Source organism: Physeter macrocephalus, chromosome 18, assembly GCF_002837175.3.
Source record: "Physeter macrocephalus isolate SW-GA chromosome 18, ASM283717v5, whole genome shotgun sequence".
Lineage (NCBI taxonomy): Eukaryota > Metazoa > Chordata > Mammalia > Artiodactyla > Physeteridae > Physeter > Physeter macrocephalus.
Window position 1 is genome coordinate 9,185,260 of NC_041231.1, and position 16,036 is coordinate 9,201,295.

The 16,036-nt window shown below is 39.4% G+C and overlaps 1 protein-coding gene across 4 annotated transcripts in view; it reads right to left on the reverse strand.

The window, feature by feature from the left end:
- Positions 1 to 16,036, reverse strand: part of PPARG (peroxisome proliferator activated receptor gamma) — a 130,334-nt gene that overhangs the window by 23,996 nt on the left and 90,302 nt on the right. For 3 of the 4 annotated variants that reach the window (XM_028479208.1, XM_028479209.2, XM_055079992.1), the window contains 2 exons: positions 9,271 to 9,409; positions 2,624 to 2,823 (listed from right to left, as the gene is read on the reverse strand). In XM_028479208.1, coding sequence (XP_028335009.1) covers positions 2,624 to 2,823; positions 9,271 to 9,409 — 339 coding nt within the window. Of the gene's footprint in view, positions 1 to 2,623; positions 2,824 to 9,270; positions 9,410 to 16,036 lie in introns of those variants that run through there. The other variant, XM_024124066.2, reaches the window with a different exon arrangement.

Below are 16,036 nucleotides of genomic sequence, written 5' to 3' on the forward strand. Positions count from 1 at the left end.
TTTGGCCCAGTCTCTTTTTCCTTCCCAGACCCGAACAAGAGGCAAATTTGCCTCTATCCAGATCTTTAACGGTGCCCGGGTTGGTGAGAAAATCTTGGGTTAGAGGCCCTCTGATGAAAGTCCAGAATTTCAAAGGGCATAGGCAGCAGCTTTTAATTCAATTAAGCAAATACATTCTGAGTAACTATTACGGGCAAAGCACAGTCCTAGTTACTACAGAGGGAAAAAGGACAAACTTGAGAAACCTATAATCAAGCATTTTGCAGCCCTTTCCCTTAAAACAGCTTAATACCTATTTACCCCATAAAAAGCCTACAATTACCTTAGTTTCAACTCAAAGATTTAGAGCCAAGGAGTCAATTGGAGTGAGCTTTTAAAGTGATTTACAGTGGATCGGGCAGTGGGCCCCTGAGTAACAGGCAGAACAGTACGCTGGCCACTGGGAGTGTAAATTTAAAATCTTGACTACTGAGGAAATTTGTTTTTTAAATGCTTTCCTCTTATCTTTCAGGTACTATTAAATTAATAGGATTTCCAGTGTGGACTGCAGGTCTGGATTGGGAGATTAAAAGAAGGTGAGAAAGCAGCTCCTGGAAACTAAATGGCCCAAGGCAAACCGTGGAGTAAACACTGTGCTCTGGGCTGTCCCCCTGTCATCAAACCTCTCCCAGCTCAGGGTCTCCGGTTAGGTTCCCTGTCCCACATGGGCTCTCAGCGAGCTGTCGCAAGCTGCCTTCAATCGTTAACCCTATTTAGCTGTGTCGCCCCGATCTTCCTTTTGTTTCTCTACCTTTAAACGAACACAGTTTACTTTCCGTAGTCAAATAAACTATGGAGAGGTCATTTGCTTTTATTTTGCTGTGCCCTGATTTTTTCATTGAAAGAATACGTAGACTCAGCTTTACTATGACGTATGCTCCATGGCCCTGCCCCATGGAAGACAGCAGCCCTCCTCACTAGAATTCAAGAACAAAACAGCACAAGGAAAATTTCCTGACTGTGAATGTACTGGGACAGCAGAACAAGGTGGAAAATTCCTGCCATTCTAAATATTCATAAAAATAAACCATAACTCAGAACGCTTTCCCAAGGTGAAACGTCCACAGTGCCTATGTCAACCTGGCCACTGCTGGCCGATGGGCAGGACTGGCTTCAGGGAGGAGAACGCACTCAAGCAGGGAGGCACAGGGGCTGCTTTCTGGTGTTGCTTCTTCCATATGCTAACTCTGTGACCTCAGGGCAAAGTGTTCAACCTCTCTGGACTTCAGTTTCCTCATCTTTAAAAAGAGGATAATCATAGCAGCTGTAAGGTGGTCATGGGTCTTGAACATAATAAATATGCAAGAATGAAAATAAATTATAAACAACCGGATACAGGTATAACACTGTCAGAAAACCTGCTGCCCTTCTTGATATTTGGCTTTTTATGCAGCAATATCCCTCAGAAGTTTTCTTTTTCTATTAGCTGATTCCACTCTTACGGTTTGCTAAAAGGGGGAAAAAAAACCCATCTTGAGATAGTCATCAAAATACATTAACGGGTGATAAAACTTTTCCCAAAATATAACTGAGTGGGGAAAGAGTTACACATTTCTGTCCAGTAATCGCACACCTTTCCTGCAGGGGTTCATTTGAAAATAAACGACAGCGTAAGAAGGCTTTCAAGGGCTGGGACAGTGTCTTCTGAATGTTCTGTAGCTCTTACTACCCTAGGAACCTGCTGCAGATATTATACTCAGAGTCAGACCCTACCTGTGAAAACTGCGGTACAGAGACGTGACCCAGGTCACAGTGCAAGTTGATGGCAGACTTGTGACCAGAATTCAGGCACAGTTATATTTTGTTTTAATATAATTCCAAGTTGCTTTCTCAGTTTCCTATCAGGGAAGAATTTTGCTTCTTGGAAAACTTGACTCAATCACCATTATAACCCACTCTGGGTTTCCTAAACAGTGGTCACCAATGTGCCTGCAGATGTTTGAGAATGCGCTGGGGTAGCCCCGGCTGCTCAGAGCCTCCAAGAAGATAAAATTCATACACACAACTAAAGGACAGAGCTTCCAGTTCCCAGGAATAAAGACAGTGCTGCAAGGAAAGAAAAGTGATGTAATATCTGAAATGTAATTTTATACCCCACGGGTAATAACTTCTAAGAGGTAATTTGAGTAGTTCTGAATGATACAATAATGGGATTAATTACCTTTTCCAAACCTAGGTCAGGCCCTTCCCAGAGAAAAGCAGAGCTGTTTGAAGGCATATAGATGTGGCCAGTTATTTTGATGCCAAGAAAAGACATGGATCCTGAAAGAGCACGGTGGGGTGAGGGAGGTCAGAGTTCCATTTGTTCAAGTTAAGATGACCTGTACCTTTTTACACTATTCTCAAAAATTTTATTAGGAGAACTTGCGGGAGTTTTTCCCTTTTCAAAATGTTTACTTACCCTATCTGAAAACACTTCCTTTCCTCTGTTTCAGACTCAGCCTGTGGTAGGTACCAGCCAACAGCTGAGTGGTACTCCGCGTGTGTGTGTGTCTGTGTGTAACATGGTAAGTCATTTACTCAAAGGGAAAACAACAGCAACAAACCCAGCCACCCCAAACGAAGACAGTAGAAGAGAACTAACTGATTTGTCTGTTGTCTTTCCTGTCAAGATCGCCCTCGCCTTTGCTTTGGTCAGCGGGAAGGACTTTATGTACGAGTCGTACAAATGTTTTGCCAGGGCCCGGAGATCAGCAGACTCTGGGTTCAGCTGGTCGATATCACTGGAGATCTCCGCCAACAGCTTCTCCTTCTCGGCCTGTGGCATCCGCCCAAACCTGATGGCTACAGAGGAAGAGAAACGGCAGGATGAATGACTGCATTATTGTATACATATATACATCACAACTTCTTTTATCCTTTCATTCATCAGTGGACACTTAGGTTGTTTCCATTTCTTGGCTATTGTAAATAATGCTGTAATGAACATGGGGGGGGCGAATGAATTAAGCTGCGTCTTATTAAAAATGTTTTTGGCCTTTAACACCTAAGGGGTGAACTTGCAGTCATATCAGGCTTTTGACAATGAGTAAGGCTTCGTCTCACGGTCAGTTTTCCACTTTTAACATGTTGATTTTGCAACAGCTGTAGCCTGTAAACTAGACTTATATAACACTATTGCTTTTCATATGACTGTTGCCAATAAGTTATGTTTTTCCACCTCTCTTTCTGAGGAAAAAAAAATGTGTGCATTTAGAGGTTTTGCAGGATTTGGCAACCTAATAACTATCACTTTATTTTCCAGCTCCTTTAAAGTAAAACAAGGAGCAGCCTTATCACCATTATTAAGTAATTTTTAAGCTGGGGTAACATTTTTCAAACTATGTGTAAAGAATATTTAAACATTTGCCTAGGTTTCTTTCCAAGGTCGAGATGAGCAACACACGACAGCCTCATCTTCTGACCCTGAAGTCTTACTTGACAACATTTAATTCATTCACTGAACACCTGTTTGATGGAAGACACTGGCTTGACAGACTGGACTGGGAGACACAAGGATGAAAGGGACGCATCCAGCAGATCCCAGATATAAAAGAGCCTAAATATACACGTATTATTCTTCTTTCGTGTACCGCTCTTTACCAGCTCCTTCCTTTCCACCTAAGCTGAGTTTAAGCTTCTGACCCTGGCATGATCTCCCCCTCAGGCTCTTTCCTCCACCACTGGACTTACTGAAAGAGTCGTCTTCCCTTTCTGTCTTACTATTTACTTCCCAACCCACTGCAATCTAGTTTTTCCTCATTTAAATTCACCAAAACTTCGCTCTTAAAAGGATCCAAAGCTTTCCTCACAGTCAGATCTAGGGGCCTCTTCTACGTGCTCATTCTACTTCAGCTTCCCAGCTTCCTCCCAGCCGTTAATACTGTTGACCTTCTCCACCCTCTTATTTCAGATTTTTCTCACACTGGTTTGTGCTTTTCTGGCTCTCCTATCTTTCTGCCTGCTATTTTCCAGACGTCTTTGACCGTGCCTCTTCCTTCACTTATATTCTGCTGTTCCTAGTTTGATCTTCTCTCTAACTCAAAAAACGTGCTAATGACTCCTGCCCTCTCTTCCCTGAGATTTGGACCCTTATTTTTTGCTTCTTCCTGTGTTCCTTTGCACATGGATGCTGGATATTCCATAAATACCTCAAATGCAACATAAAATCAAACTTTTCATTTTCCCCTCCAAACTGTCTCCTCTTACTGTGTTCCTTTCTTGATTAATTCACTCTATCACCCAAACTAGACACCTCAAATAATCTTTGACAACCCCTCTCTCCTTGGACACTTGTATTCATTGGTCACTGCTGAGATATTTCTCTCCATGCCATTTCTTCTCACTGTTCCCAATGTTTTAGATCACAATATTGCATTGGTCTTCTGATGGATCTCCCCGATTTTTCCCTCTCTAACGTCTCCTTTTTAGCTGTCAGTAGTTTGGTTTTTGGTAATACAGGTCTGATCACTCCCTCGCTTTAGAAGAATGTGGTGCTACAGGAAAGGTAAGAAACACACAGAAGAGGAAGAATGGGGAATTAGAAGTCGGATGGAAAAGAAGGCTTTTGAACTGGGCCTTCAGCACCACACAGGATTTTGACAGGGAACGGAAGGACAGAATAGCACGCAGAGCCCCAGAGGTATTCTATCACAGGGCACTTTGCAGGAACAGCAAAGTACACAGTTTGTCTGAAATGTGAGTGGAAAGGGCAGCAGAGGGAAAAGGAGGTGAAGGCTAGATTATGGGCGGTCATGAATACCCTGCAGGTATAAGTACCACAGCTCCTTTAGGACTTTTTACTTTGTTATATTTTCTGAAAGGTAACATTTGGGTAATTTTTCCTCACACCACAAAGAAGATGAAAGAAACAAAAAGTAACATGTTGCAGTTTAAATTTATTTGCCATTCAGGCTTTTCTTTTTTTGCAACATACATAGTGCTTCTGTTTACAAGGAAGGAGAGAACTACCTTAAAAATGCTGAATGCCACAAAAATCTGTGAAACCATTTTTCTAGCATTTTATGAAGCTGCTAAAAAATTATTTTGAGACTTGTCGCTTTTTTTCAATAAAAGAATCCATCATTTATATAATAGGATATCCTAATCAGTAAAGCTAAGGTTTCACTAACTTTTTATATTTATAAAAATTATTATTTTTGTCCAAACTGAATGGTACGGGGAAACCTAGCTGAATGACTCATAAGTAATATAAGTCAACTCTTCTTTACTTCAGATTTTTTTTTTAAATGCACAGCCTAAACTTATTATTTTATTATTTAGTTCAGACGAAAAGCAGCTCTTGAATATTAAACATTCACTAGTCAAAATTCTTAATGACTAAATTATCCTATTAAAAATAAAGAGGACACATTTAAAAAATATGATTAATGTCAGGGATCTGGACAGCAGGACTTTAAAACAGAAATTGTACTTTGAAAAACTATAAAAACGTGTATGAGTATCCATTTGACTGAAGAAGCAACATTAATATACAAGAGTATTTTTATTAAGAGTCTACAGATACCAGCATCACTATTTCAAAGTGTAAAACAAGTAGTGGCTGATACAGTGATCACTTAGGAATTTGGTTCTTTTTGCGGTACGCGGGCCTCTCACTGTTGTGGCCTCTCCCGCTGCGGACCGGACGCGCAGGCTCAGCGGCCATGGCTCATGGGCCTAGCCGCTCTGCGGACCGGGGCACGAACCCGTGTCCCCTGCATCGGCAGGCAGACTCTCAACCAGTGCGCCACCAGGGAAGCCCAGGAGTTTGGTTCTTTATTTCCACTTTACTTTCGCTTAGAGCTTTCCTCTATAGGTGGTGTCTAGACAGGGCATTGAGCTGACGGTGTTCGGGACAACTCAGGAAGACTTCGGAGCTGTCAGCAGGATTGAACCATGGTCTAGAAATGATGGATTGTTAAATACCAAAATAAGTGGAACTTCGTTTATCTTGACCATTATATTAAAACAAAAACTTTCTTCCCAAAGCATATCAATCCAACACCTGGGTGCTTTTTCTACCTAATGCTGGATATTTGAGAAACAACTATGTATCCAAATGGAAGAATTCTGAAATCATGTCCTTCTATGATGTTTAGACTACATGTCACAGTCAAAATGAAAGTTCCATCTGAAGATGGAACCATATACCATGAACCATTAATCAAATATACCATTTATACTTTCCCTACCCCAGACCGCCCTGGATTTGTACGCTGGGGTTACATCGTTATGCGATCATCAAACATACCGACTTAAATTGCTAAGGAATTGATCAGAACATATGGGAGACCTGATTCAGGCATATGAAAAACATACAGGTGGAAACTTTTTAATTCAGGCAAATGACACATCTAGATATTTGGAAGACTGCACCACTGTCTGTAAGACATGGACTAGCTGGTTGAAAAGTGAGGTAGGTTGTTTGATTTACACAGAATCATAGACTTTTCAAAGTTGAAAGGACTTAGCAATCACTGATTTTTAAAAAATTAATTAATTAATTATTTTTCATTTTTGGTTGCACTGGGTCTTTGCTGCTGTGCCCGGGCTTTCTCTAGTTGTGATGAGCGGGGGCTACTCTTCGTTGTGGTGCGCAGGCTTCTCATTGCGGTGGCTTCCCTTGTTGTGGAGCAAGGGCTCTAGGTGTGCGGGCTTCAGTAGCTGTGGCACACAGGCTCAGTGGTTGTGGCCTGTAGGCTCTAGAGCGCAGGCTCAGCAGTTGTGGCGCACAGGCTTCGCTGATCTGCAGCATATGGGATCTTCCCGGACGAGGGCTCAAACCCATGTCCCCTGAATCATTGGCAGGAGGGTTCTTAACCACTGTGCCACCAGGGAAGCCCGCAATCATTGATTTTAGTGATTTTCCAACAATAGTTCCCAGAGTCCCTAGGGATCCTTGAAGGTGACTTCAAAATCTCCTTCAAAGGTGGGAGCGGATGGCTAACTGGGAAGCTAAATGCACTGAAGGGAATGAACAGAGACCAAAGAGCAGAAGGAAAAGTAACAACAGAATGGAGAGAATTCACTCTGGGGGATGTTTATTTCTTCTCGTGTGTACTGTGAATAGCAAGGAGCTGATCTTGGGGGCTTCCCTGGTGGTGCAGTGGTTAAGAACCCGCCTGCCAATGCAGGGGACATGGGTTTGAGTCCTGGACTGGGAAGATCCTACATGCCGCAGAGCAACTAAGCCCGTGCACCACAACTACTGAGCCGGCGCTCTAGAGCCGCGAGCCACAACTACTGAGCCCGCGTGCCACAACTACTGAAACCCGCGTGCCTAGAGCCCGTGCTCTGCAACGGGAGAAGCCACCGCAATAAGAAGTCCGTGCACCACAACAAAGAGTAGCCCCTGCTCGCCACAACGAGAGAAAGCCTGCGTGCAGCAACGAAGACCCAACGGAGCCAAAAAAAAAAAAAAGTTTATTGCAACTTGATTGCATCACCTAAAATATAACCCTTGAATTGAAAATGTACCCTTATGTTTTATGAAGTCTGAAATAAAAAGGAAACTGATGGAATTAAACCAGCAAATTATCTTGCAATTAATGACTGCAGTTGTATACACAGCAGATGTAATCAACTGTTGAGGAAAGTTGGACCAAATTTCCAACCTGTCTAGTATAGCTGATGGATCTATTCAAAATACTTCTTGCCTTTAGAGGAAATGACCCCATATTATGATACAAATATAATTTTGTAAACTATTTTTTTTTTAATTTTTATTTTATTTTTTTTGCAGCACGCGGGCCTCTCACTGCTGTGGCCTCTCCCGTCGCAGAGCACAGGCTCCGGACGCGCAGGCTCAGCGGCCATGGCTCACGGGCCCAGCCGCTCCGCGGCATGTGGGATCCTCCCGGACCGGGGCACGAACCCGCGTCCCCTGCATCGGCAGGCGGACTCTCAACCACTGCGCCACCAGGGAAGCCCCATGTAAACTATTTTTAAAGGGTAGAAGATCAGTTCAATTAGTGATTCCCAAATATCTTGATTTCTGCTATAAAAACCAAACATCTGCATGATGGAACAAAAATTTAATTTTCACAGATGCTCTGGAGTCCTTATAGATGAAGACTGACTTCAAATATTATATCTTCTTACCAGATTAGTTTTGAGAGAGGAAAAGGTAAAAGAAAAAAAAAACCAGGGTATAAGATGACATGAGACTTTGGATTTAATTTGATTACTTTGGCATTTTATATCTCTTGAACCCATAATTAATTTGGAAAGAACTGACTAATTCTTGACAAATATAATACTACCAAATTACATTAAAATTATTTTTTGTGAGCCAGTCAACCAATGAGAGCCAAATTAAGAACTATTTCTTCAAACAGGGCTGTCTTCCATGATGTTACTGACTTAGTGCTACAGTTCATGAAAACATGGGTCTTCTACGGTTCTTCCCTCAAGTCGACACTCCAAATCATAAGCCTGACTTTAGATACAGGTTTAAAAAGTAGTAAGTTTTACTCTCTTATGTTACTATGGATACTGAAGTTTTGTGAAACTTTAAAATATTTGCTTAATCCACAAATTGTATGCTGCATAAAGTCAAGGATAGCGTTCTACTCATTTTTGCATAGTAAAGAGAAAAAAGGACATATATCTAAATTCTGATATACCACTTAAGTTCCATATCCAGAAATTAGAATTTTCTTACATTAAAAGTAGAAACTACTGTATATAAAATAGATAACTAATAAGAACCTGCTGTACAGCACAGGGAACTCTACTCAATACTCTGTAATGACCTATATGGGAAAAGAACCTAAAAAAAAAAAAGAGCGGATATATGTACATGTATAACTGATTCACTTTGCCGTCTACCTGAAACTAACACAAATTTGTAAATCAACTATACCCCCAAAACTTTTTAAAAAATAAAGTAGAAACTACTGATATATATAAGCAAAGTATCATCTGTTTTTAATACTATTAAAGCAACACAAAAAATTAACCACAACTATCATTACATTTGTTTCAGAATACTACAGTTATTTCCATTACCTCCCAGATTTCCCAGTCTTTTCTCCCATCATGGCAGATGCTCAACTATAAGAGAGAAGGATTCACATTTAAAGCTGAATAATTCTGACCTAATTGAGAAACGTTTTATCAGCATGCAGTATTCTGAAATCTGGCAATCTGTGGAAAAACTGTACACGTTTTGAGCAACGGCCCTCATGTCTACTGATCTGGCAGCCATCATGAGAATAATAAAGTATGTGGCACTAAGGGTTCACTTACCATTATGAGACATCCCCACAGCAAGGCATTTCTGAAACCGACAGTACTGACATTTATTTCTACTTTTTTTGTGGATCCGACAGTTAAGATCACACCTATCATAAATAAGCTTCAATCTGATTGTCCTCCGGAAGAAACCCTGCAAAGGCATATGGAAAAAAAGGAAGCAAAATTTGAGTGTTTGTGACAATGGCTAAAGGTACACTAGCCTGGGTAACAGAGGCTAAGGTAGGTTCTTGACACATTCTTTAGATAAATCACTTAATCTCTCTCAGTTTTCTCTGCTATAATATAAAGAACCAGAGGATCTCCAGTATCCTTTTTTTAGCTCTTAGACAGTGACCACAACCCACTGATGTCATTGAATGCATCTTGGCTCTACATCTGGATTTCAGCAAGCTCTAAGAAGTGCTCTGGATTTAATGTAATGCAAATAAAACACCATGTAATCAGTTCAGTCTCTCTGTAAATCATTCCAACAGCATGCCCCAGCCTTATAATTGTGCTAAGCAGTTTGGCAAAGTTATAGTCATTTCATTCTAAAACATGAGCAGGGCCAATAAAAATCCACATGTGGATAATTTTTTGGAATTCTCTATGTTGCATAATTTCCTACAGAATTGGTTTCATTTATTTATGCATTTGAAAGAGCGCTCCGTAATCGTTGTAGCCTACAAACAAGAAGAGATAACAGAAAATAACATGAGAAGTAATACATAAATCCTCAGAAAACTGACAGCTATCTCAAAATAGCAAATATGTCCATTTGAGGCTAATTGAACTCTGTTACATTTACATATTTTTGAAAGACCTGAAAAAAAATTCTAATGAGAAACATTTTCTTACTCCAGTTTTTTTTTGTTGTTGTTCAGAATATTCCTACTCATTTCTATTGTGCTCATCTTCATGAAACTCACTTCTTAATTCTTTCAAATTTATCTGGCCCTGTTTGATACAAAAAAGCACTGAATTAGGACTGACTCTACCACTGACATGCATTTTGACTTCCTCCAGATTTCTACCTTGAACTCTAGACAAGTATGTTCAGCTGCTTACTCGACATCTTCACTTGGAAATCTAACACCATCTCTAACCCAGCAGGTCCAACTATGAAGTCCTAATCATACCCTGCAAGCTTATTTCACTGCAGCTCTCTCCATCTCAGCTGATACAACTCCATCCTTGAAGTCACTCTCAACTTCTTTCTCTCATGCGGAAAGCTCTTGCTCTAAATACACAATTGCCTGTTTCCCTCACTGCCTTCAAGTTGTGCTAACACCTCGACTTCTCAGTGAGGCTTATCTACCTTATTTCATACTGTGGCCTGTCCCTGTCCCCACCTCTCCTTGGCAGTGCTTGTTCTCCTTTACTCTGTTCTTCTTTTTTCCCAACAGCCTTTATGACTTCCTAACATACCATATAATTTACTTATTACATTTATGTTTATTTTCTGCTCCTCCCCTACTGTCCAACTAAAATTGTGAGCTCTCTGGGAGAAGGGATGGTCTCTTATGCCCCTAGATGTAACCCAAACTCCAACAACAGTGCTACATTAAAATCTGTTGAGTAAATATGTGTGTCATTTAACTTCCTTTCTAGGCCATCTCTGATATTTTGTGATTCTAAACTATGACTGAGATACTACAAGGCCACTGGCACACTCTTTTCCTTTCAGTTTTTGTTGCTATCTTATTAAAGGTAATAATTACAAACATGTAGGAAATACATGTAACTATAAAACATAATAAGATAATTATCACACATGAGCCCATTGTTCAACCCAAGATTTAAAATCATAACCAGTCACTTGCATGCACTTATGAGTTCTTCCCTTATCCAACTTCTGCCTCTGTGGCCTCTTGACAATATAATCATTATCCCCAATTTTGAGTGTATCATTTCCTTGACCTTTAAGAAAATATAGTTTTATCACACAATCTATAAAACTAAATAATACATTGCTTAGGTATGCTAGTTTAGGGGCTTTATTAAGTAGTATCATACTATATGCAGGTATTGCAAATATATTCCCTCTCTATGACTTACTATCCTTGAAGTTTACTATTTCAGTTTTTTTTAACTTGTAAACCTTTTCATTTTGCTTTCATTCTTGAAAGATCACAGGGTACTCAGTTTTTCCTCTTAACACTCTGAATTCCATTGTCCCTGTGCTTTCACTGTTTCTGTTGAGATGTCTGTTGTCAACTGACTTTGGTTGCATTTATATATTCTCTGTTTTTCATATTCTGCAGTTTTACAGCAGTGTGTCTAACCATGGATTTCTTTATCTTCTTGCACATGGTTTCTGCATCATGGTTTCACTTGTTCATCAGCTCTGGTACTCCAATTAGTTAAGTGCTAGAATTTCTTTTCAATCCTTCAATATTTCCCAACTTCTCTTTTATATTTTTCATCTTCTTACCATTAATTACTCATTAATGTTGATCACGAAGGTAAACATCAGAACAGCCAAATAAGATGACAAAAAATATATAATTACAATGGCAAAAGTAAGTAAAAGCAAACTTTTCTCACCAAAGTTCATCAGTAAGAAGAGTTCTGTACATTACTCTACTATTCATCACTAAAGAAGACATATTTTTAATATTCAAAGATCCTATGAATACTTAAAGAACTAAAAGAGGCTTCAAATTCTAGCAGATTCTGGGTAGGACATATTCTTCAAGACATTGTTGGTCTCATTCTTAGTAATTTCTTTGCATATATCTTTCAGTTCAGTAATCCTTCCTTCTCCGGTTTCTAGTATACTATTTAACCCTTGCATTGAATTTTTATTTCAATGATTGTATTTTTCACTTTTAGAAGTTTCACCTGTTTTCAAAGCTGTTGGTCAGATACTCTATTATTGCTCATTCATTGCTATGATTCTGCCCTCAATCTTTGAACAATTCATACACAGCTGTTGTACATTCTGTATCACGCAATTCCAATATCTGCTTTCCCTGGGCAGGGGTGGAGAGGTCTAAGTCTGTGTATTTGTTTACTTCTGGTGAATGTCATCAAGTTGACTGCCTACTTATGTGCTTGCAGACATTTTATTATGAACTCACTTCTTGACCTTAAACTGTGAGAATCCTACAGGGTCTAAATTGGGAATTCTTTCCTCCAAAGAGAGTTTAAAGATCCTTCTGTTGAAAGCCAGGAGTGCCACTGGCTTATGACTATTTCAGACTCTCTTGAGAATTGTGGCTCAACTCAGAAGCCCCAGACTCAGCTTCTCCTCAATGACAGCTCAGAATACTGACATAGGCATCTACCTGTGGGGCAATGCTGCACCTCAGTATTCCTATGGGCATCTATCATGACGAAACTCTGCCCTGCCCCTCCAAGTACGCCTGCAGTTACATCTCAAGACCTAGGATTTTTTTGTTTGTTTGTTTTGCTATTAATGTTTTGGAGAGTTTTCCCTACCTCTTGTGAGATCACTAATACCTCAAACGGTATGTCCCGTGTAGGGTATGCTGGAATGTTAAGCCTCTTTAATTCTCAAAGGGTTATAAGAAGCTTTGAATATTTAAAAGCCATTTTTCCCCCAATGATTCACACAAGGCTAAAGTACAGAACTGTTGTCACTGATAAATATTGGTGAGAAATTTTGTTTTGATTTTTGCCATTGTGACCATATATATTTTATGATATCCTTGACTGCTTCTCTGATGTTCACTGTTAAAACCTGATATTAGTGGTTGAAAATGCTGCTTGGCTAGCTGACAGGTCCCAGAGTACTCACTTATTTGCCATGTTTGGAGAGGAAGGCTTTTTAGTAAGAGAATTATGTTTTTTAAGCTTAACCCTTATAATGTAATTTTTTGTTTTTCCTCCTAGGATGTCTTTCAAAGTGTATCACATTCTTTTTGTAATGATTCCAATGTTGAAGGATAATCATTCTGTATATCATTTACATACTGAATATGCACCTAAAATCTTGAACTAAATATATACAGACTCCAGCACAAGCTTGGAACTTACTTTTACTTTTCTTTTAAGACTAAGTTCATGATAACCAACAGTTTTCTTGCAATTTGACTCTTTCCAGAAATCTAGAGAGGAAGATACAAGGCTCTCAGTGTTTCTTCTGTAAAATTATTTCTTGACTTGAAGAATGAAGCAGGCTTCTCAAAAGTTTCTTCATATTGCCAATACAGAAACACTCTCTAACAACACTCCTTTTTATTGTGTCAGCGTCCATAAAATGATGTGCAATTTCAACAGCTCACAGTTCTGATTATCATGAAGTCTGTGAACTGGTGTGATGGAGATACATCAGTCACCATTTCAGAAAATGGTTTTGTGTATATTTTTATTATAAAGTCTTCATATCTGGGGCTTCCCTGGTGGTGCAGTGGTTGAGAATCTGCCTGCCAATGCAGGGGACATGGGTTCAAGCCCTGATCCGGGAAGATCCCACATGCCACGGAGCAACTGGGCCCGTGAGCCACAGCTGCTGAGCCTGAGTGTCTGGAGCCTGTGCTCCGCAACAAGAGAGGCCGCGACAGTGAGAGCCCCGCGCACCACGAAGAAGAGTGGCCCCCGCTCGCCGCAACTAGAGAAAGCCCTTGCACAGAAATGCAGACCCAACACAGCCAAATAAATAAATAAATAAATAAATAAATAAATAAATAAATAATCCATTAAAAAGTCTTCATATTTGCTTGTGAGAACGTAATGCCCATTTATTGTTTTTTGTTTTTCTGCTTTAAAAAAAATTTCTCCAACCTCTCCTTCACTGCTTTACAAGTAACAAAACTTCAGGTGCAATGAGACCTAAGAGTGGTATTGTTAAGTTTACAATGAGATTAAACGCCCTGTGTTGGACCTGCATTCAGCTTTATCACGAAATGGTATGGCCCATAGAGGCTGAATCAACAAGCTGCCACTGGCACATAGGAATATACTAAAAACTCTTTCTGAGGTAGGAATACAAAAAATACGTAGAAATACAAAAACGTATTACACTGTATTGTATGGTAGATTGTGCTTCCTCATGCCTTTAGCTAAGTCTATGGTTCTAAAATGATCTTTCACTAAAGACACAAAAATAGGATGAAAACCTACTAGAGAAAAAAATAAGTGTCCAATTTGTAAGCAATAAATGCCAGCTTTGCAAGCTGTAGAGTTTATTAGTCTTTCAGTAGCTACAGGTTATACATTACCTAAATCTGTAATGTTAATAACCAAATACTCCATCACTGTTTCCCTGTAATCCAAACCCAATCTTTTTATTCCTATCTGAATTTTGGCAAGGATCACCAACATAAACCTGTTCCACTGGCATTAGAAAGCTGTTTAAGAAGACCTACTGACAGTTATCTTAAGGATTATAACTATTTTTTGCAATCCATAAATTAGTTGCAGGTTTGTGGTCAACTGCATTTTAATTATGGGTATATCCCACATTTTACTGAAATGACAAATGTTAAATTGCCAAAGCACCTTTCAGAAAATACATACAGGTGAGTCTGACACATGTGTTAATTTCATTTTCACTGAGTACTGTGGATGAGCTAAGGTGATATCTTTGATTAATGACAACCACTGGTCTAATTTAGCTGCATTCAGAGTGTGGCAGCAATTTTGTTTAACGCCATAGGAGCAAAGAATGAGTCAGTATGTCTTCAGCCTCATTCCTTGTAACAGTGGTTCTCAAACTTTTTGGTCTCCATACCCCTTGACTCTTGTACAAATTGTTGAGGTTTCCAAAGAGCTTTTGTTTATGTGGGCTATACCTATTAGCATTGATCAGACTAGAAATAAAACCTGAGAAATTACTATGTACAAGAACACACAGGCCACATTCCATCAGGCATCAGAACTATGCTAACATTCCATGTCATGTAGTTTCTGGAACACTCCACTTACATTCCTGACAGAATGAGAATGAAAAAGGTAAATAACAACTTATTATTATTATGAAAATAGTGTCAACCTCATGGGTGTCTTGAAAGGGTCTTAGGGACCCCATTCCCAGACCACAATTTGAGAACTGATGACTTATACTTGGAGAAGCCAAATTACATTATTCCTCTAACATTTTTCTTGTTCTTAACTTTAAAATGACCAGATGTCTATTTTCCCTTCCTAGGATAGCATAACCTTCCTTGCATTTTAGTCTAAGAAGTCTGTTATCCATATTTTGGATGGTTTCCAAGTTACTGCAGGTTACTACACAATACTGTTAATTTTTTCTACTGCTTTTCTTTATTTGTTTATCTCTGGTAGGTGAAGGACTCCCCTAGATTCGTCAGGTTGTAAGTGTTTATTCTCCATTTTTGCCTTAGAACATTTCTGTTTGTAACTCGAGGGCACTTCGGTTTTCTCCTCCCTGTTTTCTTTTTGCTACTTTTCTTCTTTGCTTTCTTTTATCTTCTAAGTTTTTATGCCCTGAGAACTTAGCTACTTACAATATTTGTCTTTCAGTTTTTAGCTGTTCTCAGAAATGTTAAAACTCTCTACAGGCAGAAGCAAGAAGAACTACAATCCTGCAGCCTGTGGAACAAAAACCACATTCACAGAAAGATAGACAAGATGAAAAGGCACAGGGCTATGTACCAGATGAAGGAACAAGATAAAACCCCAGAAAAACAACTAAATGAAGTGGAGATAGGCAACCTTCCAGAAAAAGAATTCAGAACAATGATAGTGAAGATGATCCAGGACCTCACAAAAAAAATGGAGGCAAAGATTGAGAACACGCAAGAAATGTTTAACAAAGACCTAGAAGAATTAAAGAACAAACAAACAGAGA